The sequence below is a fragment of the Mesoplodon mirus genome (genome assembly GCF_964341445.2).
Source record: "Mesoplodon mirus genome assembly, chromosome: 5".
Taxonomy (NCBI): Eukaryota; Metazoa; Chordata; class Mammalia; order Artiodactyla; family Ziphiidae; genus Mesoplodon; species Mesoplodon mirus.
This window is the reverse complement of record NC_138980.1, coordinates 76,705,490-76,730,810: the sequence shown is the minus strand read 5'-3', so window position 1 is coordinate 76,730,810 and position 25,321 is coordinate 76,705,490. Positions and strand designations below refer to the sequence as shown.

General features: G+C 36.4%; 1 protein-coding gene across 1 annotated transcript in view; it reads left to right on the top strand.

The window, feature by feature from the left end:
- ADAMTS19 (ADAM metallopeptidase with thrombospondin type 1 motif 19) overlaps window positions 1–25,321 on the top strand; it is a gene marked incomplete at its 5' end in the record, with an annotated part of 282,396 nt that overhangs the window by 221,555 nt on the left and 35,520 nt on the right. Inside the window, 4 exons of the mRNA XM_082623301.1 lie at window positions 2,537–2,694; window positions 6,403–6,556; window positions 17,123–17,258; window positions 24,867–25,071. Coding sequence (XP_082479427.1) covers window positions 2,537–2,694; window positions 6,403–6,556; window positions 17,123–17,258; window positions 24,867–25,071 — 653 coding nt within the window. The remainder of the gene's footprint in view (window positions 1–2,536; window positions 2,695–6,402; window positions 6,557–17,122; window positions 17,259–24,866; window positions 25,072–25,321) is intronic.

Genomic DNA, 25,321 nt, shown 5'->3' with positions numbered 1-25,321 from the left:
ATACAGGAAAAAAGGATGGAATTATACTGGCCGCAGTACAAATCTAGGCCAAAAATAGGCCAAAAATCTAGGCCAAAAACTCTCAGAATATTTAATAGATCTTAGAGAAATACAAGGACATACTTTACCTTTTAGGCAAAATCATTATTTTTTTTATCAATCTAGCATTATCAGAAGTATATCCATTTGTAGATGGTAAGAGCTATTTGCAAAGTGTTGAGAGTTTTCTGGCAACGTATTTCCCTTTCAAGTTTAAAATTCAAGGTAAACATTAGTACTTGTATATTTTTCATACATCTGAAAATATTTATGCTTAATATTTTATCTAAGGTAGAATTTCAATACTTTTATTAACATGTTGCTTATAATAATGAGAATATAAACTCCAGAAAAATCTCTTAGTGGACCAAAAAACCTTCACAGATAATTTATAGTTTGCTTAATTAATTTAAATTTAAAAGGAAAATAACTAATAAGCAAATGAAAAATATCTTTAACCTCAATAGCAAAAAGAGACTTTTCTAAAAAACTGGATTGTTCAAAATTCAAATCCTGATATTTCTCCTCAATCGTTTTTTTTGTTAGCCTTTCTAATCTCACTGTTTGCTTTTATAACCCACTGTTTCTCATACTAGAAACGTGGCATCATCCCTGACACTTCCTTTCACACAGGACAACCAAGTCATCATTATATTTTATCAATTTCACTCCTAAATTCCTCTTTGCACTTTTCTCTACTACCTTAAGCCAAGCCACCATTACTTAGCATTGGGCTACTCTTCTGTCTTCTCTATACAAATTTGTCCTATGCAAGTCCATTTTCTGTACAATATTGTTCAAAATCTTGTATAGTTTTATATTTTTTCTTAGGAAAAAGCCTCTAAAAGTTAACAAGGCCTATAAGGTCTGGCTATTCCTTACTCTCCAGCCTCATGAGTTCATGATCCACTTCAGTACATGTGGCATCTTCACATTTGCTACCTGATTCTCACCAAGCTGCAATGGTGACCTTGGCATCTGTAGTTCCCTCAGTCTTGAACACTCTTGCTTCTCTTTTTCCCTGGCTAGCATCCTCCATAAATGACATCCTTCAGGCAAGCCTTTCCTGATTCCTCCCTCACAAGTTTCAGCGTAATTATAATTAGTTGGTTACTTACGACTTGATTAATATCTGGTTTGCTAGTTAGATGATAAGTTCTATGAATCCAGAGACCATATTTCTATTGTTCATTTGGGAAGTCCCAGAACTTTGAGTATTTCCTGATTTATAGAGGATGTTTGATAAGCAATGATTTAGGCATGATTAAATCTTATAAAAGAGAAAGGTGCTTTCAAGGAGTTGTTCAGAAATGGACACTCTCAGTCACTGTTACGAAAGCATAAATTCTTGCAAACTTTATGAAAATCAATTTGAAATTGTTTTTCCAAATCTTTAAATGTTTGATTTCTTTGACTCTGTAATTCCAAATCTGGGAATCTATCCAAGGGAAGTATTCAGGTATACAAATATTTAGTGTACAGTGCATTTATCTGAGCATTATTTACAATATTAAAAAGTTGGAAATCCTCAGACATTCAATAAATAGAGATTAGCTTAAATAATATTTTGGAAGATTTATTGGCTTATTATCAACACATGTTCATAGCATTATGACATAAAAACCTTCAATGAATCTTCATGTAAATGTTTTTTGAAAGAGAAGTTCAATTATATGGGAGAGTTTAAAGTTTAAATAAAAAATAAAATCATTTGGAAAAAACAGAAGGAATCCTTAATTTTAAATGATAATCATGGCATGTCACTTCCATGTTATGAATCTCATTTAAATAGTAGCACAGATCAGGTCAAAAAAGAAAAAGAGAAAAGAAAGTATAGGTAAACAAAGTTACTCCACAAAATTTCATACAAATGATGGCTGTTTATGGGTGAGAATTAGCATTTATCCTCCATTCTTGTACACAGTAAATCACGAACTGGGGATGTTTAAAGGTTCTGAGTTCTGTTTTTAGAACTAACACATTATCTTTGAATTGTTTTGTATTGAACATAACCCTGTCATTCTGATCTGTTAACATTCCATGTCATGATCTTTCTGTCATCACACTCTTTCCTGGGTGGCATAGGAGATACAGAGCATGCATAAGATGTAGTACCAGCCTTCACATTGTTCGTAGAATCATTGCATAGACAACACAGACACACATAGCCTTTAAAATAATAATATGTTGTTAAAGAATAAATGATTAAGGGACACAAAATAAGGTTATAGACATCAAGTGTTCAAAGGAGGTTGGAGGAGGCAAGGATGAACGTGACTGTATGGTTTGTGGACAGCTTCAGGAGAGAAGAACTTCCTGTGGCATTTGCTGTGATTGCAGACTTTCCCAAAGAGGAGATGCCTCATGTTTTACATCAGGGAGTGTTGACCATTTAGTTTAGAAATGAATGAAATGCTTGTAACAAAATCATGCAAAGTGGATAGTGATTAATGATGCTGACTTGTTAATCTCATAATATTTTATAACCTTTTTATAGCTCTCCGAGACACTGGAAAACAGTCTATTAATAGTGACTGGAAGATTGAACACTCTGGAGCATTCAACTTAGCGGGAACTACTGTCCATTATGTAAGACGAGGTCTCTGGGAGAAGATCTCCGCCAAAGGTCCTACTACATCACCATTACACCTCCTGGTATGAGGGAACGAATCGATAACATTGCATAATCAGCTTCCTATGACAAAGGACATTCCCACCGTGCCTTCTCTTATCTTTTTTCCAAATTTGAATTGTCAAGTAAACATTTAAAATTATTTAAGAGGTGGGTTTTTAGGGTTTTTTAATGTGTTTGAAATCAAGATGTCTAAAAATGGAAATTATTACGAAAGGAACACCATATTTTAGGGAATTCACAGACTCACAGTAGAAGTGAATTAGCAGGCAATAAGGTTCCTCTCCCTAAAAGCATATGTTTACTAACCAGAGTGGATGTCTATAAAGAGAGTGCTATAATATGGCAAACCGTAGCATTTCATACATCTGTGAAATGGGCATTGCCTGAATCTGTATAAAATACCTTTGATAAAATTGTATTGGTCCCAGGGGAAAACGTTTGGTAAATATCTAACAAGGCTTCCAATTACCCCATTGTGTTCTTACTAGGTTAAGTGATTCCTGTAAAGAATTATGATAATTTGAATGTTTGGGATAATAAGTTTCTTTACCATGTAGCAGAAGACGAGGTCTGGGTTTGGAGTGAAAGATCAGGACATTGGGGCTCTGCGCCCTCGCTCATGGCAGGTCCACATGCCTCTTTTGACCTTCATCATTGCAGTCAATGCTAATGGCTCAGGAGTTTTTTCTTCTGGTGGCAAAGTCTGAGATTCACACACTTCAACACCTCTTTGAGTCCACACATAAAAACAACTCTAAAATACAGCCAACTGACTATTTATTTGGAGTGTAGTGTGCCACATTATTTAATATCTCCACAAAATTAAAGTTGAATTATTCCTCAACTGGAGACATCTGTGTTGCTAGTATAGCAGCCAGAGGTTCAAATCTCATACTGGCCCATTTGCTTTTCCTACTTTAACATGCCTGCAAATCACCTGGGGTTCTTGTTAAAATGCATATTCTGGGGAGGAACCTGAGACCTGCATTTCTAACCACCTCTCAGGTGATGCCACTACTGCTGGTCCACTGACCACATTTCAAGTAAGAATGTTTTAGAGAACTGCAGTCAATAGACTTTACCAACAGGAATATGCATAAAGGGAGCAGGGTGAGTTGCATGGGGGCCTTCTGTTCCGAATCTTAATACTAGTAATAATATACACCATCAAGCACTGAGAGTCAGACCCTATGCAAAAGTGCTTTATGTTCATTATAGCATTTAATCCTCAAAATAACCCTGTGTAGTATGTATTATTATTACTCCATTTTACAGATTAGAAAACACTAGTATGTAAAAGGTTAAATACTGTGCTCAGTGCCTCCCAGTAAGTTACTTAGCTTTGAATAAACCAGGTGTTAATCCACCTTCTATGCTGCCTCTCCTGATGCAAAGCATAAATCTAAGTTCTTTACACTAGACAGCCTTGGATCATGAGTATGCATATACTTTAAATAATCATTTTGTTCATTTCCCCACAGTTCCTCTGGATCCTTTAATTTATATTGGAAAATCCACTCTGTGCCCTCTGCCATCTGGAGAGAGGGGAAAAAATGACTAAACAAACATTGTATGACCAATATCTGGCTCTTTCCATGACTGGGTCACTTAGAATAACAACATTATCAACAACAAACATTTGTTTAATGATTGGGTTGCAGAAAATGCCATCAGGTTGCCTCCCTTACATGAATGTAAACTACGTTTTTTTTTAATGGAAGAAGACTGGGGCTCTTTAGTGAGCCTCTAATTCAGAATCTTAAAACAATATATGTGAGACCTCAGTGTTGGGCAGAGGGAGTTTCCTTGCTGCAGAATCCTTAATCTGACCGGTAATTACCAAGGTTTTTCCTGGAAGCATGAAACATAATTAAAATCAGTGAACTATGTCTAAAAGAAGGCATCTATGTGACCTGGATTTATTCAGTAATCCAAGGGAAACTGCACTTCTAAGATATTTTTCTTTAATGACTATTACAGATTGAAAGCTGGTACTGAATTTTGAAAAGCAATACCTTCTGCTGCCATGCTTCAGTATGTGCCCCTCAACTGTAACGCGGTCACACTTTCCTTCTTGCAAAGAATACTGCCAAGTCCAAATGGTTTAAGAAAGAGCTAATGATTTTGTAGCCAATGTCTTTATTTTAAATGGCATTAGGTGTTCATGGACAATCTAAAGTTCTATCGATGAAAAGGTAGTTTTTTAAGAAAAAAAGACATGATTTCACTTAATTAAATAAGTTGGCAAATGATTTATTTATATGTTCATTTCGTCAATTTAAAAATCATGTAATAGTCTGGTTATTTCCATAAACAAGGTGAGTCCATCTCTCTCTTTTTTAACTCATTTAGCTGAAAAGTCACTGGCAACATGAAATGAGATATTTAAAGCCAAAATAAGCACTGTGATATATTTAGAAATAGTACCCAGTATGTTAGTATATATGAATTTTTAAAGTATTATTTTTATTGTTGATATAGTTGATTTATAATGTCATCATACTAGTTCCCCAATCCACATATTAAAATGTATCTTAGTATTTCTGATAATATATTGAGGCAGAATCTTAAGAAAAAGAAGTAAAGAAAATTAACCCTGAGCTCATTTAAATCTTTTCCTATTAAGTGTTAACTCTGTAACTTGTCATTACAACCACCTTGATACAGATTAAATATTTAAGTTTTCTAATACTTTAACATAATTTAAAATTTAGATATATATGTTTTTATACATCACAGCGTGTCATATAGACTGCTTCCATAAATCCTCAGATCCATAGAAGTGATATATTCCATGGGCTTTTTTTGACATATTTGGTGAAAATGTATTTATAAAGAAACATATATTCTCATTCATTCTTTTATTTAAAATGAGTATATTTCAGGTATTTTTCTTTCATTTAAAATATGTATGCTTGCCCATGATGATGCAGTTCTTAGCTTAATACTGGGTACCATGGGAGAACAAAGCAGACACGGTCCCTGCTTATGGTTTAGTCCAGTGTAGCCCAAAGTTCAGTCATTCTCATACATCCTTTATGGTTTCTTACACTGTTTACATATGTGTACATAACTGTACCATTATTAAGTTAATTTGCAGTTAGAAGTTCTTTTTAACATAAATTTCTTTTCAAAGGAAATGATCTTTATTATAAATGGAAAATTAGTAACCTTGCCAAAGTTAAACTGTAAGCATACATGGAATAAAATTCTTGTCCTCTAATTGGCTTAGAAGTTCTCTACCCTTATGGAGTGAAATGATTCCCAAAATCTTCTCTTCCTCTGTTGACACAGCGACTTATTATTCATCTTTCTTTTTTATATGAGTGGAACGGCTTCATTTGATATTATATCATGGGTTATATCTTGATGTTATGTAGGACACATATCCCTGTCCCCTCTACTAAAGTCATCTCATACATGTACCATGCTTTGAGAGACTGTCTAGTCCATCAACTTGGGAGAACGTGATGTGGTATCTCTGACCTTATTCAGGAGGGCTATTTTTTCATGCTGTCTTTAGCTCAAAGGTAAGTGTGTAACTCCAGTGATTTCAGAAGTAGGACAATTTCAACATTTAAGCATAATATCTCAAGTCTACTATGTATTAAAGGAGCATGCACACCATGCAAAAAGCATTTTAAGGTATTCGTATCCTTAGTTTTATGCTTTACATTGAATATGCTCTACTTTGATCCATCTGCCTTGATCACTTTTATATATTATAGGTGCTGCTGTTTCAAGACCAGAATTATGGTCTTCATTATGAATACACTATCCCATCAGACCCTGTACCAGAGAATCAGAGCTCCAAAGCACCTGAACCCCTTTTCATGTGGACACACACAGGCTGGGAAGATTGCGATGCCACGTGTGGAGGAGGTGAAGTATTTTTCAGTATTTATCTTTCCAAAACAGCTTCTTTTCTGATTAACCATTGATAATTAAGACAGGTCCATAACCCCTTATGTAAAATTTCAAACTCCATGAAGGATTGGAAACTGAAAGTTTTTTGCGACACGTTTAGTGCCTAAATGCCTGAACTATTTTGCAGCAAAATCTGGCATGAATTGAAGAAAGGCTAGGTACAGTTGTTACATATGTCACTCAATATGATCACTCATTGTATTGCCTTGCATAAATATTAACACTTATGTGGGCTGCCCTAGATACCATACAGGTTGTTATGTCATATACTTACACTTTTATATTTACTTGGGACACTATACCATTTAGAGTTCAGAGAGATAGGAAGAAACCAACAAAGCATATTAAAATAAGTAGCCAACAACATTGGAGAAAAAAACATGCAAATGAGAATGCTTTTCTGTAAGGCAAGTGAGAAAGTATTTATTACAAGAAAGAGAGAATTATCGACTGTATCAAAAGCTGCTAATAAGTCAAAAATAATGTGCATTGAAATTGACTATTACATTCAAATATATTTATTGTATTTCAAAAGATATTATATTTTTATATTTGAAACGTAGAGGTCAATGATGACTCTGTCAAAATTACTGTTAATGATTTGGCTCAAAAGACCAAGTGGAGTGAATTCAAGAGAAAATAACATGTGATGAATTGAAGAAAGGACTCGAGGTAACAGGAAATTTTGCTGAAACAAGAAAGCAGAGAAATGTGGCATTAGCTGGAAGGGAATATGAATCAAAGAGTTTGTTGTTGTTTTTAATATGAGAAATTATACATGATGATTTCCCAATGTGAGTTTTCTAGAATAGAACAGAAAACTAGTGGTGCAAAGGAGAGAGCAAAAAATTTCTGGAGTGATATCCTTAAGTTGGCAGGATGGATGGAATGGAATAGTTGGCTTTGGATAGAAATATGGAGAGCCCATCACTAGTAACAGGAGAAAATACAGTATTTTGAACAGAAGCAGATGTTGGAAACTTGTGGTGGTACTCTTTTGGTTGCATCTATTTTATCAGTAAAGGCCATTTTGCTGCGATTAAAGGTGAGAAAGGAGATATGAGAATTTTGAAAGAGAGGAGATGTGAAGTGGTCACTTAAGAGAATGAGAGAATGAATGAAATGGTACATGTATTTTGACTTTATGGTAGCACTGATGGTCCACTTGAAGTTGACAGTCATGAATTTAGCTTGACACACATATCATAATGATACTTACCCTACAGCTATGTACAGCATACAGATGCACTTGTGGTACAAGTTTTGGAATTGCCATGTGAGTATAATAAAACAAAAGGAGAATCCGTTTGACCTGAGGTTGTATGTAAGGAGTTGAAAATGATTGGCCATGGAATTTAGTTGTATAAGGAGGAAACTAAAAATACAAAGGACTTTGAAAGACAGTGAAAGGGTGGCAGCACTAATGGATTTTAGGGCCTGGTGGAGTTAAAGAACTTTTAGACTCAGGGTACTTAAAGGAGAGGGCTGGAAATACAGGAGATGGTGACAGAAAATAGAGCTAAGAGTATGGAGGGGATATAGTTATTAGTAATAACAAGACCAGGAGAGTTAGCGGCTTCAGTGAAGTGAAAGTACAGATCTTTGGGAAGAGAAGTGTGCCCAGAACTGAGAGGCCTCAGTGTTGGAAGAATCATTCAAATGGCTATAATAATTACAAAAAAAAAATGTGTTAGGAGCAGTATTAGAAAATAGAACAATAATCCAGGAGGTAAAATCTTAGAGTAAAAATAGAGATTGAATCAGGGGTTTGGTGTTCAGTTACAGCAAGAAGGGGACTGCACTGCATAGTCTGCTCCAAAGCTGTAGGTTTAGGAAGAAGGAAGGGAGAATGGTCTGGTGGTGACAACGAGGGGCATGGACACCCATGCTGCCTCTAGATGCAAAGGTATGGGGTGTAAGCAAGAAAATGGCCACCCCACTGGCGGCGGTAAAGGAAGCAAGTAACAGTGTCCTCAGGAGAGAGAAGAAGGGTACTGGGAACATCCAGAGGTTTGGAGGCTGGGGAGGAGCAGCTTTTGCTGCAGCACTTGGAGCTCTGGGATCACCAGAGCAAAGGCAACATGGTGGGCAGGGGAAGGGAGACATTATAAAGAGCATACTTTGCTCCCAGGGATACAGAGAAATTATAACAAAAGGATTTCTAGTCACTCACAATTTAAAAGCTTGCAGCAATCATCCTTGGCACAATGAAATTTTCATTGGCCATGTTTCCCTGGGGTCCCATCATCACCATGTGACCTGGGATCCTGTGTCCTCAGTCCTCTCCTGCTGATGACCCCATGTACACCCAAATTCCTATTTCTCTGCTTCTCCCATTTCTTACTGATGTCAGAGCCCATTTCATTTAAGGGGTTCTGCTTCACATCCCCTATCCATAAAAAACAAAAACACAAATAGAAACAAACACATTTAAAGTGAAGATCCACAAAGTTAGAACTTTCTTCTTTAATGTAACTCAGCCGCCATTCCATGATGGGTTATCACGAAATGGAGCAATGAAAAGGTTGCTGTTCCTGTTATTGCACTGAAAGGCAGTCATTAAAATCTGTTTACATCTCAGACCCTAGACAGGAAAATGTTTGCCCAGTGAATTTTATTATACTCATTTTTTTTTCAGTCTGCCATAATTGTGGTCTAGTAAAAGCTTCGGAAGTAAACATACAGAACTTGTCAGTCTTCAGTTTGAACAAGCGAATTTTTAGGGTTAAAAATTTTTTCCAAAATCACATTAATTGCAACCTAGAATATGTTTTGTCAATTGTCAGGCCTTAAGAAATAGAGGTTCAATGTAAATTATTTTAGCTTCAAGGTCAGAAGGGCTTTTAGATCTTCTTAAGCATAACTTCATAATTATTAACATGAGAAAAGTGAAGTGCATTAGAAATTGAGACTTCCCAAGGTCACAGGCCCAGCGTGGGAGGAGCCAAGATTAGAATCCAGGACTCCAGAGTTCAAGTCTTCTTTCCTCTGTGTCATATACTTCCTTCAAGGGCAGTTCAGGGGTTTAGTGTCATTTCTTTCCACAAAGTATTTATAGCATGTCCCTTAGAGATTACATAGGTTTTCTTTGTTTTTTTTTTAAATTAATTTTTATTGGAGTATAGTTGCTTTACAATGTTGTTAGTTTCTACTGTACAGCAAAATGACTGAGCTGTACGTATACCTATATCCCCTCTTTTTGGGATTTCCTTCCCATTTAGGTCCCCACCATATATTAAGTAGGGTTCCCTGTGCTATACAGTATGTTCTCGTTAGTTATCTATTTTATACATAGTATCAATAGTGTATATGTGTCAGTCCCAATCTCGCAGTTCTTCCCACCCCCCCTTCCCTCTCTGTATCCATACGTTCTCTACGTCTGTGTCTCATTTATACTTTGCAAATAAGATCATCTATACCATTTTTCTGGATTCCACACATATGTGTTAATATACGATATTTGTTTTTCTGACTTACTTCACTCTGTATGACAGTCCCTAGGTCCATCCACGTCTCTACAAATGACCCAATTTTGTTTCTTTTTATGGCTAATATCCCACTGCATATATGTACCACATCTTCTTTATCCATTCCTCTGTTGATGGACATTTAAGTTGCTTCCATGTCCTGGCTATTATAAATAGAGCTGCAATGAACATTGGGGTGCATGTGTCTTTTTGAATTATGGTTTTCCCTGGGTATATGCCCAGTAGAGAGATTGCTGTGTCATATGGTAGTTCTATTTTTAGTTTTTTAAGGAACTTCCATACTGTTTTCTATAGGGGCTGTCTCCGTTTACACTCCCATCTACAAACAATAAATGCTGGAGAGGCTGTGGAGAAAAGGGAACCCTATATAGGTTTTCTTTGGTTTCAAAGAGATGTTTTATTTAGTATGTTAAATAAGAATTTGGATATGTCCCTACTTTTATTTCAAATGACTTATTTTATAAAATAGTCCTAATTATAAGCAACCTCTATATGATTTGCACTTGAATAAACCTTCTCTCTCAAATCTGTTCCATTGTGTTTAGTCAACAGTTTTCAATTATCTCTGACTGTGTTAATAGGACGTATATTCATTTCAATGCCAGAATATTTCTGGGCATTTGGATATTATTTTCCTTTGCAGTTCATAAATAAAGTGGATGGACAAGGTTTCAAGAATCGCATTATTTCTGACTCCGTTTCATCGATTTTATAGCCAGAAAGAGCTTTGTAATCTTTCAGCATATTCGTGAATTAGATGAGAGTAAGTTCAAAGCACAGAACATTGGAAGCAGACTCATGCAAAATTTATCTTCAGCAGCAAAGAGGAATAATAGAAAAATTCTACTTCACAGAAATATTAAGCAAGAAAGAGCAAATAAAATATCACAGGGCAGTATAAAATTTCAGTGTTTGACATGTTATTTTTCTTAATACAATTTTAAGGCATCACATTCTGGAAATAAGTGGGAAACAGAAATTTAAAAAAAATACCTAATGTCCAGTAGCTAAATTTTTATCATGATCTTTTACATCAGTATCTCAAACTAAGTTTTAAAATTACCCAAATAAGAGTTAACTTATTATGCATTTCTATTAATTTATTAATACCAGTTGTTACAAGATAAGAAAAGCCTAAGATATAAAAACTTCTTCTTTTAGAAGAAATATTACTTTAAAATATCTAGTAATGCTGGTGATCTCAAGTAAATTTTTCCAGCAGTTTAACCTGTACACTTTTCATCACGATCTTGTCATTCAAATCATAGTTCCAGAAAAATTTGAATGGATATATCATTTTGTACTTCAGCATTGGCCATTGATATTAGTCCTTTTATTTTCAAACATCTTAAAACATATTTGTGAAATAAATGTTTACTTTGCATTGGTGTTCTAAAATATCTAAAAATCTTTGAAGGGATGTTTTAAATTTATTTTGGCACCTCAGAAGTAGGGGTCAGTGGATAAAGGATTTTTTTTAACATAAAAGACTGTTTGAAATGATCTTGGTCTTCAGAGGCATCAGGGATCTATCATTCCATAATATCTGAGGGTTTTTTGTGGAGTCAGCATTCCACATACTATATACAGTAACTGCATTACTCTAGGACTTTTATCTAGTAGATGAATTAATGAAATAAAACCTTGAATGAAGGCCCCCAAATTTAATAACGTGTTTTGAAATAAATGAAGAGTTAAACATGCTTTTAAGAAATCTGAATATTTGAAGGGGAAAAAAATAAGTCAGCATTTCACATTCTTCACATTAGTCCAAATCCTGCTAGCTTATGACTCTCATGCTGTAAACCTTGTATTGTGATATCTTCTAGACGTGGCTTTCCTTGTCCATGACCAGGTTCTCAGGAGGCATCCAAGTTTTGGGGTCCAAATTGAGGAAGTATTTCAGTATACCAATACCTGTATCTTATTAAGGGTGCTGGTTTTTTTTTTCCTGTTTTTCCCTTTCACAGGCACTTTGCATGTACCAAAGTAAATGTTATTAGCCAAAGAAAACGCACCAAAATATATTTTTGCTCTTCTCTGTATTATTTTGTTTTAGTAATATTTAGTGCCATTTTGTATCCTATTGATGCTTTCTTTACTTAAATTAATAGGAATGTTTATATTAATGTAAACTCTTTATAAACTTGAATTTAACACCTAAATAATAATCCATGTATTAGATTTGCTATATATAATTATTCCCCATAATTATTCATTTAGTTTGCACATGATTTTTTACCATCTTAGGAAACACAGTGTTGAGATGAACCTCTTAGTGCAGGAAGTACTTTGGGCTTGAATTATATGTTTATATTTCATTTGTTGATTCCTTTACCAATACTGACTGTGCTCGCACTTTTGCCGGATGATCCAAAGATGAGTACTTTCTGTTTTTAGAAAATTTACTATCTACCTAGTAGGGGTTATATAATAAAAAAGCACCATACAGAGTGATATGGGGAGTTGTAAAAAGCCTTCCAGGGATATGCATAGTTGCAAAGGCCCTGGGGTTAGTGAGAATGTTTATTACTAGGGTGAAAAATATGAGGATCAAGCTGTGGGAAATTATTTGACCAAAAAAGTAGAAAGAAGGTAATTCGTGAAGGTACTTAAGTGTTATGCTAGCACTCAAGTTAAATTTAACTTGAAGGTTAGGGGAGTCCATTAAAATATTTGTGTGTATGGAAATGACAAGATCACATTGGATTGTTTATTGAGTGTTATGAACAATACAAAATACAATTTTTTATTAAAATAAAAAATGAAATTGTCATTTTACTATTAAGCCCAAACCTTGAGGGAAAAAATGTTTTATAGAAATGTAGAAAGAATGGCTAAAAATTAAAGGACATGACATGATTTTTGAAGTTGTTCAGGTTAAAAAATGTATGCTTAAAAAATAACCACCATTTTATGTAACTCTAAGAAATGCTCAGAAAAAAGACCTTCTTCCTCATTAAAGTATTTTTACTTTTGGTTCAATTGCTTGCTAGTCATTGTTAGTTCAATAGAAAATAATTAAGTAAAAATTTTTAAAGAATGTAAAGACAGATGAATATATATAGTCTCTTTCTTATAGACTTCCCCAGTTTTAATAAAACGTTTGGATGAATTGTACAAATTGTGGTCCATCCACAGCAGGAGTTACTAGTTGGCAGCAAAAAGAAACAAATGATTGATACAACAATGAAGATGTACCTCCAGGGTGATCACGCAGAGTAAAAAAGTCAGTCCCCAATAGTTATACACTGTATATACACTGTATATAACAGTTTTCAAAACATTCTTGAAAATATTATAGGAATTGAGAACAGGTTAGTAGCTGCCGGGACTTATTGAATGGTGGATGGTAGGGGAAGTGGGTGTGTCTCTAAAAGGGTAACTGGAGGGATTCTTGTGGTGATGGAAATATTGTACATCTTGACAATATCTATGTCAGTGTGCTGGTTGTGATACTGTACTCTAGTTTTGCAAGTCATTACCACTGTGGGGAACTGGAAAAGGGTATTCAGATTCTCTTTATTATTTTTCACATGTAGTTGTGAGTATACAATTATTTCAAAATTAAAAAGTAAAAATTTTTTTAAAAGTTTGAAATGTCCCATAACATACAGAGAATTTCAGTTATGCATATTAAAACACTGAACCCACTCCCCAGGTTGTTTCTACATGTATGATGTAGGTTTTAGAAATGTGATCTACCTGAGTAGACTATAGTTTTATTAAAAATTTCCATTTCATGAGTTAAATACAGAGCATAGAAAAAAATCAATTTATCACTGAGATTGGAAAAGAAGGAACACAATATAATATGTGCTCTGTTCAGTGTCTTCAGAGAACAAAGAAAGAATCAGTAAATAAAAATTACCCCTCCTTTTCAGATTTTGCCCAAATTTGGTAATAAGATGAATATATAATGATTATTGTATTTTATTTGTAATTATGTTCAAAACAGATTTCCCCAATACTGATTTAGTGGGAATGACTCAGAGATGAAATTAATTGCCATAAAGCATATAATACACTGTCAACAGCTTGCAGCTACTCAAGGTGCAGGCAGAAGGCCAGTTACTTCATCACTTTCTGTTCATCCCTCAGTTCCACAGTACTGGATGCATTGTAAATACTGCTATTAGATGCTATAATGGAAATTTCCTGTGTTGGCTGGGACATAAAAATATATAAAAGAAAAAATCAAACAATAACATTTCTGTATGGCTTTAAGATCCTAGTTGTATTTTCATAGGCATAATGTGCCTGTAGCTGAGCATTAGATTTCTTTTCTTGATTCTTTTGTCTTTGTTCAATGAAATTTTTAAAAAGTAGGGCTAATCCCTCTTCTAGCTGCCAAAAAACTTATGATGTGAGGGTCTTTGCTACAATGTAGATGGAAGTGTTCCAATTCATACTCACATGCCTTCATACTTTTTTAGAGCACCAGTAAGTTGCTCCCTGTAATGGCGCCAGTACCTGTATCTCTTTTGATATATCAATACTTAAAAGATTTTTTTCAAAAGCTCAATATGTTACCTCTGGGCCAACATAACTAAGGTTAGATATTTTCTGAGTAAAGGAAAAAATGCAGTATAATTAGCTCTGAGTTACTCATTCCGTGGCTACACTGAAGTTCAGCAAAGGCTCTTTGGATATTGTCTGTATGTCATCTTTTTGTGCTGTAGTTGGCAAAAAGCATTAAATTTAAATTAGTTTAGACAACTACATCTATTCTATAAAAGAGTGTCTTAAACTATGAGATTTTAAATTAGATTTTAAAACTAATATTTATATTTCATAAAAGCAACATTTATTTTAATCCTACTTTTAGGTAGGCATCATTATCATGTAGAAATAATGCTTACATATGCTAGCATTATACAAAATTTGTGTTACACCTATTTCATAAAGGTCATATAGGAGCACCTGAGGCATAGGAAACTAGGTGGAAGTTGACAAAAAACTTCCCAAATTTTCACATTTAGGTAACTCCTACCTAGTAAAGCCAGTTTCTTCTGTGAAGAAAAATTAACATCATAAGTCATTTCTGCTTATCTAGCAGCTTATTTGAAAATTATTTGAAGTTGGTGGGTATTGAACACTATTATGATTAAGTCTAATGCCTCACCCCACTCTTCTTGACCTACCAAGGAATAGCCTGAACGGCCCTTAAACATTTGCCTGGGGCTTGTAAGGTTGCCTTTCCTCTACACATTAGCATAAGCTTACCTGACTGCATGAGCTGCACAGGTCAGGCTAGTGGACCTCTGAGACATGGCTGTTGCATTAGTTAGGCAGCTGGCACTCCACATAAAGTCCTTGCCCCAGGGACCACAATCCAGCCCATGCTCCATTTGCCAAGTCATGCAGCCTTGTTCCAAGGCAACTTCTCGGTGGAGAAAGGAGCACCTGGGGGACACCTTTTACTTATCTATGGTTGGATGTCCATCTCAAGGCCCTCCCCATTTTTGGCCCACTGGTGCACCCTTCACTGAGTGCCACAGAGTCCTGGTTGAAGGCATGCCTTTTCCCTCTTGAAGGAAAAGAACTTTTACCTGCTTGGCACTCTTTTCTGTCTTGAGCTCCCACAGAAAAAATTGCATTGCTCCAGAACTCTGGGATTCTCCAGATAGAAAATAATTTAGCCAACATTGTGCTGCCTATGCTAGAAGATGGAACTAGAGATCTAAATGTTTTCAATAACATGACATGCAGTGACCACAGATATAAATATTAGTTAATCCACATATGTATGTAGATATAGTCATGTTTTTATACTACAAGTTGTCATGGGACTGTGCTCAGTGTTGTTGTGAGGGTAATCAAGGAAAGATCCTGAACCTGTTTCTATTCTTTTGCCTTCCACTTGGTTACCCCTGTCTCTCCCAATCCCCCTCAAGTCAAAGTAAAAGATACTCAAAAGTTATTCAAAGTAACTCTCTCTCTCTCTCTACATCCTTTCTTGATGCCAGCCTCCTTCTCTGTTAATTAAAGAACAGAGTGACCTCTCTGCCACAAGTCCAGGCTGTCCTATTTGGCATGACCAGTATGAATGCTCTGAGCTTCCTAATTATCATTGCGTGATAGTCATAGGATCCTAACTAATGGGCCCTTCAATAGTGACCCAAAAGACTTGTGATTTTTTTTTCTTAATCCTTCATGACCTGTCTGGCTTTAAAATTATTGGCTGATTTAATTATTTTATAATGTCAAACAAGTTAAATTATTAAATCCTGTATAGATATTTAAACTTTTTTAGAGAAACAGAATCAGCACGTATGTAGTAGGCTTTTTCAGTGTAAGATGAAATAATAAAAGTGTTGTCAAGCAAGTGTGCTTATAGGGCTCTAAGCAAAATGTATACAACATACAAATAGTCATTTTTACCTTTTATAATCAGACTTTATCTTACCAGAGAAAGGGGAAAAGCCAGTTTTCTGAAAGCTGGTGAAAATGGGAAAACTCCCATGGCTTTTCTTAGAGAACAGGATAATCATTAGGGGAATGAGGATTTCTTGAATTCTTGGGCTCTTTACCAGAAGTGACAAGAATAAAGGTCTGAGTTATATTCAAGATAAGCTTCCTTCCCGTAACTTACCCCCTGATGGTGTACAGCCAGATGATAAAATGTGCACATGTTTATATGCACGTTTATGTGCTTTCATGACAGCACAAAGGTTTCATACAAATACTGCTTTCCACCACTGAATGCTAAAAGATGGCACAGTCCTTTATAAAAATCTTTAAATAACGTTTTATCAACTTATGCACCATAATCCCTTTGTATTATAAAACTTGCCATTTAATTGCTAACAAGTAAAAATTTACCATTATCTTCCTTAAGCCTAGAGATACATTTTGTTATGTAAATTATAAATAATATCATCCTCATTGATCTAACCTAAAATTTGTTTAAAATATGAAAATTACAAGTCTAGGAATACCTCGAATAAACATGCATATAAGACTATGCAATAAGTCCGTTGCATAGAGGCCTAAAATAACATTTCTTTTTATGTTTCTTTGCTCTTTTCAGGAGAAAGGAAGACAACAGTGTCTTGCACGAAAATCATGAACAAAAATATCAGCATTGTGGACAATAAGAAATGCAAATACTTAACCAAGCCAGAGCCACAGATTCGCAAGTGCAATGAGCAACCGTGCCAAACAAGGTAACCCTGTCCCACCACTCATTAACAAAATCCCATTTTCTTAAAAACAATGCAGTGGATATGTACCAAAATGTAAGGCTTTAAATAAGCAAGGTCTAAGAAAGAAAGATAATCAACTTGATGGAATGAGTGTTAGAAAAGCAAGGTTAGGATTGACCTCAACTTTAGCTGCTGTCCACAGTGTGAAGACAACTCCTAACTGGATGGCAGAGGAGTATTTAAAAGTATTTGGTAACCTGTTGGTCACCTCTTCAAAAATCTGGTTATTTGGTTGAATTCAGCTACTCATTCCTAAATTCTCCAAAATGGTGTTTTAAGCACTTGCCAATGATGGTATAAACTAAAGTGGGACTGGCCAGGACCCAGTCCCCTACACAACAGTGGAGGCATTTGGTCCTTCTGGTCCCCAAGGCTAGATCCTCACTTCCTCACCCCAGAGTCCCCAAGGCAAAATGTTTGGTTGTTGATCTCTGATCACCAAATTCCCGACCTGGGTCCTAGTTATTCGAAAGTTGGTTGCTTCGGTCCCATGTGACTTCCCCAGTGAGTAATAAGCAACAAAGCAGGCAAGAAATACATGAGTAGGGAATAGAACAGCAATGCTGATCACCTTAAAGTGATGTAAAAGAAAGGCTATGCCACAGTAACCAGCAGAGATGGGTGAATGGAACCTTAGTATGATTTTGGGGTGGGCTAGCAGCAAGGCTGTGCAGAATAGTTTCAGGCACAGGGCTCCCGAAAATCTCTGTGCTTTCGTATAAAAATTAATGTTGGGCTTGAGTGGAACTCAGCCCCAGTGTCAAAAGTCCTCAAAACTTTGTGGGACAGATAGACAAAAAAAAAAAGAAAGAGTCTGAAGCTGGATTGATTCCTCTAGAATATGGAGGCACAGACTTTTATTCTATCCTGACACTCAGAGATTTGTTGAAGCTCAGTGAGTTAGGGTGTATTTGTGAGTTCTTAGGGAGTCAAACAATTGATCTCCTCTCCCAATAGTTTCTGCAGTGGAGTCACAGCGAATGTGTATATACTGCAACTGGGATATGCAGAGAATTTGTAGCTTTGGAGCGCTCTCTAACTAATATAATCTTCCTCGTGACCTTCCACCACAATGTATGGGGAAGTGAAAGGAGAGGGAGAAACAGAGTTGCCGACATTTAGGCTTTTCTGTCTTCAGTAATCTCTAATGCTCAGTTCTTCTGGTTTCCCTCTTCCCCCACCTTCCCCTTCACATGTAGCACTGCATCTCAAGTTCCTTCTATTTCTGGCTTCTTGTAAAACTCAATTGTTAAGCCCTCCAGATCTGGCTCATGCTATGCTAACCAGAGCTTAAAAGAATTTGGAAAATCTTGTCTTCCTCTACAAAGCTGAAATTTCAAGACTTGCTTTTCTGTAGACTCAGTATATTTAAGTTATCAAAAGCTGATTATCTACTTTTTCCTTTCTTTGCATTCGTGCTCTAACAATTCTTCCCTCCCCCTCAAAGGGAAAAATATGCTTCCAGAGAATAGAAGAATGGTATGTAAAAGAATATGCAAAAGAAAAACATACATTACTTTGAATAATGTTCAATAATGCCCTTTGCACAAGCCGGACTATATGCTTTTCATCTTAACTCTGTAATTACATGTTTTTGTTTTGTTTTGTTTTTTTAACATCTTCATTGGAGTATAATTGCTTTACAATGGTGTGTTAGTTTCTGCTTTATAACAAAGTGAATCAGTTATACATATACATATGTCCCCATATCTCTTCCCTCTTGTGTCTCCCTCCCTCCCACCCTCCCTATCCCACCTCTCTAGGTGGTCACAAAGCACCGAGCTGATCTCCCTTTGCTATGCGGCTGCTTTAATTACGTGTTTTTATAAGGCAGGGTAGTAATCAACAGAAAGGGTGACCTAGGGAAATATTATTGCCTACGATCAGGTCCTTGGGTCTTTTCCATTCATTGCTAGGCAGATAACAGATGCTGAGTTTTTAGCTTTTGCCTGTCAGCTAAAGAACCTGGATTTTTTTGTTGTTGTTTTTACTATTCCTAAGAATTATCTTTCTCTCTCACTCTCTTTTCTTTCTTTTTTTTTTTTCTTTTTTTTTTTTTTTTTTTTTTTGCGGTACGTGGGCCTCTCACTGCTGTGGCCTCTCCCGTTGCGGAGCACAGGCTCCGGACACGCAGGCTCAGCGGCCATGGCTCACAGGCCTAGCCGCTCCGCGGCATGTGGGATCTTCCCGGACCGAAGCACGAACCCGTGTCCCCTGCATCGGCAGGCGGACTGTAAACCACTGAGCCACCAGAGAAGCCCTCTTTCTCTTTTTTTAATCTCTTTTAATAGACATTAAAATGCTAATTTATCTTATGTTAAATAATTTATTAAAATGTTTCAAAACACTGTTTCTTTTATATATCATATAGCTTTCCCATTTGGATAAAAGAGCAGGAGCTTTTTCTGATATATCAGGAATCTTGAATGACCTGGATTTGAGGACTAGAGCATATTTGTCACTTCCTAACCTGGTCTGTGAAGAATCAGAATGTACAGTACACACCATTTATTGTTCACTCACTGACCTCAGCTATCTTGGGGGAAAATGCCTTGATAATGACTTGGTAAAATGAATAGTTTTAAAAGGTTGATACATTACTGAGTGAGAAATTTTTGCAGCTGGAGACTTGAAGTCTTTTTGTTAGCAATTATTATCTTCTTTCCCTTGGAAAAGAGGCAGTGTATTTTGAACCACCAAGAAGCAATGTCAGGGCTTCCCTGGTGGCGCAGTGGTTGAGTCCGCCTGCCAATGCAGGGGACACGGGTTCGTGCCCCAGTCGGGGAAGATCCCACATGCCGCAGAGCGGCTGGGCCCGTGAGCCATGGCCGCTGAGCCTGCGTGTCCGGAGCCTGTGCTCCGCAACGGGAGAGGCCACAACAGTGAGAGGCCCGCGTATGGCAACAAAAAAAAAAAGAAAGAAAAGAAGCAATGTCAGTGAGGTTAACCAAAATACTGGAAAGTAAGAAATGGACATGGGCAATCCTTAGGGGTCATCACAGGAAATCTTTCCAAGATTTACTGGCATAGCACAACTTTTGTTCTTCTTGCTTCTTCTTTTTTCCCCACCATGGTAAAAAACATTCTAATTACCATTTACATTTTTGGAAAAAGTCACCAAATGGCCTGATGTAACCCTATGTACCAAATATAAAATATATTAATGCACTAGTAAATAGCAAGGAGGAGGCTTGAAGGAGGAGGCTTGTAAGAAGGAGGCTTGAAGATGAGGAAATGAGATAATTCCCAATTAGATGAATTCTAAAATATAAAATGTTTCCTCTCACTACAATATGTTTCATATTTTTGTTCTTATTTTTCAGCAGCTTTCCAAGGAATGAAAAAATGAACATTTTATCATTATACTGAGGATTTCTAAAATTTATTTTATTTAAAAAATTAGGATTTCATGAAATTGCAAATACTTCTCTTTTCAGTAGTGTCTTCCATAGTTCCATGGTTGGTTCCCTAGTTGAGGGGAAAGGCATATAGATGGGTTTAAATTGTGCTTATAGCCTAGGTATCCTTGTGCAGAAAGATAAAGCAGAAACAGAAATAAATTTGGAAAATAAATATTCACTTTAGGAAAAATCTACTAGGGGTCCCCAAAGCAAAATGGTAGGTCTGCATCATACTAGATAGATGAGCAGACAGGAGCTTCATTAGAGGCAGTACTGCAGTGCAAATGTTATCGTGTTAACAGCAATCTGGTTGCAGGTGATGGGCATAACACATTAGTGATTACTTCCTCCAGATAAGTAGGGAGTTCTCCGTGGCAGGCTCCTTTTTTTTTTTTTTTTTTTTTAACGTCCTTATTGGAGTATAATTGCTTTACAATGGTGTGTTAGTTTCTGCTTTATAACAAAGTGAATCAGTTATACATATACATATGTTCCCATATCTCTTCCCTCTTGCATCTCCCTCCCTCCCACCCTCCCTATCCCACCCCTCTAGGTGGTCACAAAACACCAAGCTGATCTCCCTGTGCTATGCAGCTGCTTCCCTTTAGCTATCTATTTTACGTTTGGTAGTGTATATATGTCCCTGCCACACTCTCACTTTGTCACAGCTTACCCTTCCCCCTCCCCATATCCTCAAGTCCATTCTCTAGCAGGTCTGTGTCTTTATTCCCATCTTACCGCTAAGTTCTTCATGACATTTTTTTTTCTTAGATTCCATATATATGTGTTAGCATACGGTATTTGTCTTTCTCTTTCTGACTTACTTCACTCTGTATGACAGACTCTAGGTCCATCCACCTCATTACAAATAACTCAATTTCGCTTCTTTTTATGGCTGAGTAATATTCCATTGTATATATATGCCACATCTTCTTTATCCATTCATCCGATGATGGACACTTAGGTTGCTTCCATCTCCTGGCTATTGTAAATAGAGCTGCAATTAACATTTTGGTACATGACTCTTTTTGAATTATGGTTTTCTCAGGGTATATGCCCAGTAGTGGGATTGCTGGGTCATATGGTAGTTCTATTTGTAGTTTTTTAAGGAACCTCCGTACTCTTCTCCATAGTGGCTGTACCAATTCACATTCCCACCAACAGTGCAAGAGTGTTCCCTTTTCTCCACACCCTCTCCAACATTTATTGTTTCTAGATTTTTTGATGATGGACATTCTGATTGGTGTGAGATGATATCTTATTGTACTTTGATTGACATTTCTCTAATGATTAATGATGTTGAGCATTCTTTCATGTGTTTGTTGGCAATCTGTATATCTTCTTTGGAGAAATATCTATTTAGGTCTGCCCATTTTTGGATTGGGTTGTTTGTTTTTTTGTTATTGAGCTGCATGAGCTGCTTGTAAATTTTGGAGATGAATCCTTTGTCACTTGCTTCATTTGCAAATATTTTCTCCCATCATGAGGGTTGTCTTTTGGTCTTGTTTGTGATTTCCTTTGCTGTGCAAAAGCTTTGGAGTTTAATTAGGTCCCATTTGTTTATTTTTGTTTTTATTTCTATTTCTCTAAGAGGTGGGTCAAAAAGGATCTTGCTGTGATTTATGTCATAGAGTGTTCTGCCTGTTTTCCTCTAAGAGTTTGATAGTTTCTGGCCTTACATTTAAGTCTTTAATCCATTTTGAGCTTATTTTTGTATATGGTGTTAGGGAGTGTTTTAATCTCATACTTTTACATGTACCTGTCCAGTTTTCCCAGAACCACTTATTGAAGAGTCTGTCCTTTCTCCACTGTACATTCCTGCCTCATTTATCAAAGATAAGGTGACCATATGTGTGTGGCTTTATCTCTGGGCTTTCTATCCAGTTCCATTGATCTATATTTCTATTTTTGTACCAGTACCATACTGTCTACCATACTGTAGCTACCATACTGTAGCTTTGTAGTATAGTCTGAAGTCAGGGAGCCTGATTCCTCCAGCTCCATTTTTCGTTCTCAAGATTGCTTAGGCTATTCGGGGTCTTTTGTGTTTCCATACAAATCGTGAAATTTTTTGTTCTAGTTCTGTGAAAAATGCCAGTGGTACTTTGATAGGGATTGTGTTGAATCTGTAGATTGCTTTGGGTAGTTGAGTCATTTTCACAATGTTGATTCTTCCAATCCAAGAACATGGTCTGTCTCTCCATCTATTTGTATCATCTTTAATTTCTTTCATCTGTGTCTTATAGTTTTCTGCATACAGGTCTTTTGTTTCCTTAGGTAGGTTTATTCCTAGATATTTTATTCTTTTTGTTGCAATGGTAAATGGGAGTGTTTTCTTGATTTCACTTTCAGATTTTTCATCATTATTGTATAGGAATGCCAGAGATTTCTGTGCATTAATTTTGTATCCTGCTACTTTACCAAATTCATTGGTTAGCTCTAGTAGTTTTCTGGTAGCATCATTAGGATTCTCTATGTATAGTACCATGTCATCTGCAAACAGCTTTACTTCTCCTTTTCCGATTTGGATTCCTTTTATTTCCTTTTCTTCTCTGATTGCTGTGGCTAAAACTTCCAAAACTAAGTTGAATAAGAGTGGTGAGAGTGGGCAGCCTTGTCTTGTTCCTGATCTTAGTGGAAATGGTTTCAGTTTTTCACCATTGAGGACGATGTTGGCTGTGGGTTTGTCATATATGGCCTTTATTATGTTGAGGAAAATTCCCTCTATGCCTACTTTCTGCAGGGTTTTTAATCATAAATGGGTGTTGAATTTTGTCGAAAGTTTTCTCTGCATCTATTGAGATGATCATATGGTTTTTCTCCTTCAATTTGTTAATATGTTGTATCACGTTGATTGATTTGCATATATTGAAGAAGCCTTGCATTCCTGGAATAAACCCTACTTGATCATGGTGTATCATCCTTTTAATGTGCTGTTGGATTCTGTCTGCTAGTATTTTTTTGAGGATTTTTTGCATCTATGTTCATCAGTGATATTGGCCTGTCGTTTTCTATCTTTGTGACATCTTTGTCTGGTTTTGGTGTCAGGGTGATGGTGGCCTCGTGGAATGAGTTTGGGAGTGTTCCTCCCTCTGCTATATTTTGGAAGAGTTTGAGAAAGATAGGTGTTAGCTCTTCTCTAAATGTTTGATAGAATTCACCTGTGAAGCCATCTGGTCCTGGGCTTTTGTTTGTTGGAAGATTTTTAATCACAGTTTCAATTTCAGTGCTTGTGATTGGTCTGTTCATATTTTCTATTTCTTCCTGATTCAGTCTTGGCAGGTTGTGCATTTCTACTAATTTGTCCATTTCTTCCAGGTTGTCCATTTTATTGGCATAGAGTTGCTTGTAGTAATCTCATGATCTTTTGTATTTCTGCAGTGTCAGTTGTTACTTCTCCTTTTTCATTTCTAATTCTATTGTTTTGAGTCTTCTCCCTTTTTTTCTTGATGAGTCTGGCTAATGGTTTATCAATTTTGTTTATCTTCTCAAAGAACCAGCTTTTAGTTTTATTGATCTTTGCTATCGTTACCTTTATTTCTTTTTCATTTATTTCTGATCTGATCTTTATGATTTCTTTCCTTCTGCTATCTTTGGGTTTTTTTTTGTTCTTCTTTCTCTAATTGCTTTAGGTGCAAGGTTAGGTTGCAGATACCTGCACATGTCTCTTTGTGAGGTAGTCTGCAGCCTGATTTCAATTTCTGACTCCACAACCTGTGGCCTTTGGTAAGTTACTACACCTCTCCTTCCCTTGGTTTCCCTTTCTGTAAAAGGCCACGATAGTTGTAGTATCTAATATGTAGGGTTATTGTGAAGATTCAAAATGCAAAGAATAGGACCAACTCATGTATATTAGCAATTTTATACTTGTTAGGTACCTCAGCATGGCAATATGACGTGACGGGCAGCAGCATGCAAAGCGTGCAGCATGACAGCGTCGGAGTCTAATACATCCTTTGAGATTCTAATAAGAGCAAGGCCCTGAGATGAGAAGTGTGAAGAAGCAATAGGAAGCCTGGGTGTCTTAGGGAAAACTCAAATATTAGTTAAAAAAAAAAAAAAAGGTATAAATCTATTGTGTAAACATTCTGCTAATTCTAGCCATGTCAAAATATGTAGTAAGGAGATATCTTTTAACGTTTCTCAGTGACTCTTGCTTTACTTTTAGATGGATGATGACAGAATGGACCCCATGTTCACGAACTTGTGGTAAAGGGATGCAGAGCAGACAAGTGGCCTGTACCCAGCAGCTGAGCAATGGAACCCTGATGAGAGCCCAGGAGAGGGACTGCGCTGGGCCCAAGCCGGCCTCCACCCAGCGCTGCGAGGGCCAGGACTGCATGACCGTGTGGGAGGCGGGCGTGTGGTCCGAGGTGCAGTACCCACCCTGATGCTTCTCCGTTTCCCTCTGATTTTCTTACTCTTAGCCTATATAAGGTCATGCTTTATCATGTTCAGAGTCTCTCTGCACGGCAGTTTTAGCACCATTTATTAGTTTTTCTGGTAATAAAAGGAAAACATTCATTATAAACAATTTTGAAAGTAGGAAAAAACAGATTTATTCTTTGTTCTGTGACTATTGTAACGTAATCAAGAGCATATATTATATACAGTTTAGAATCC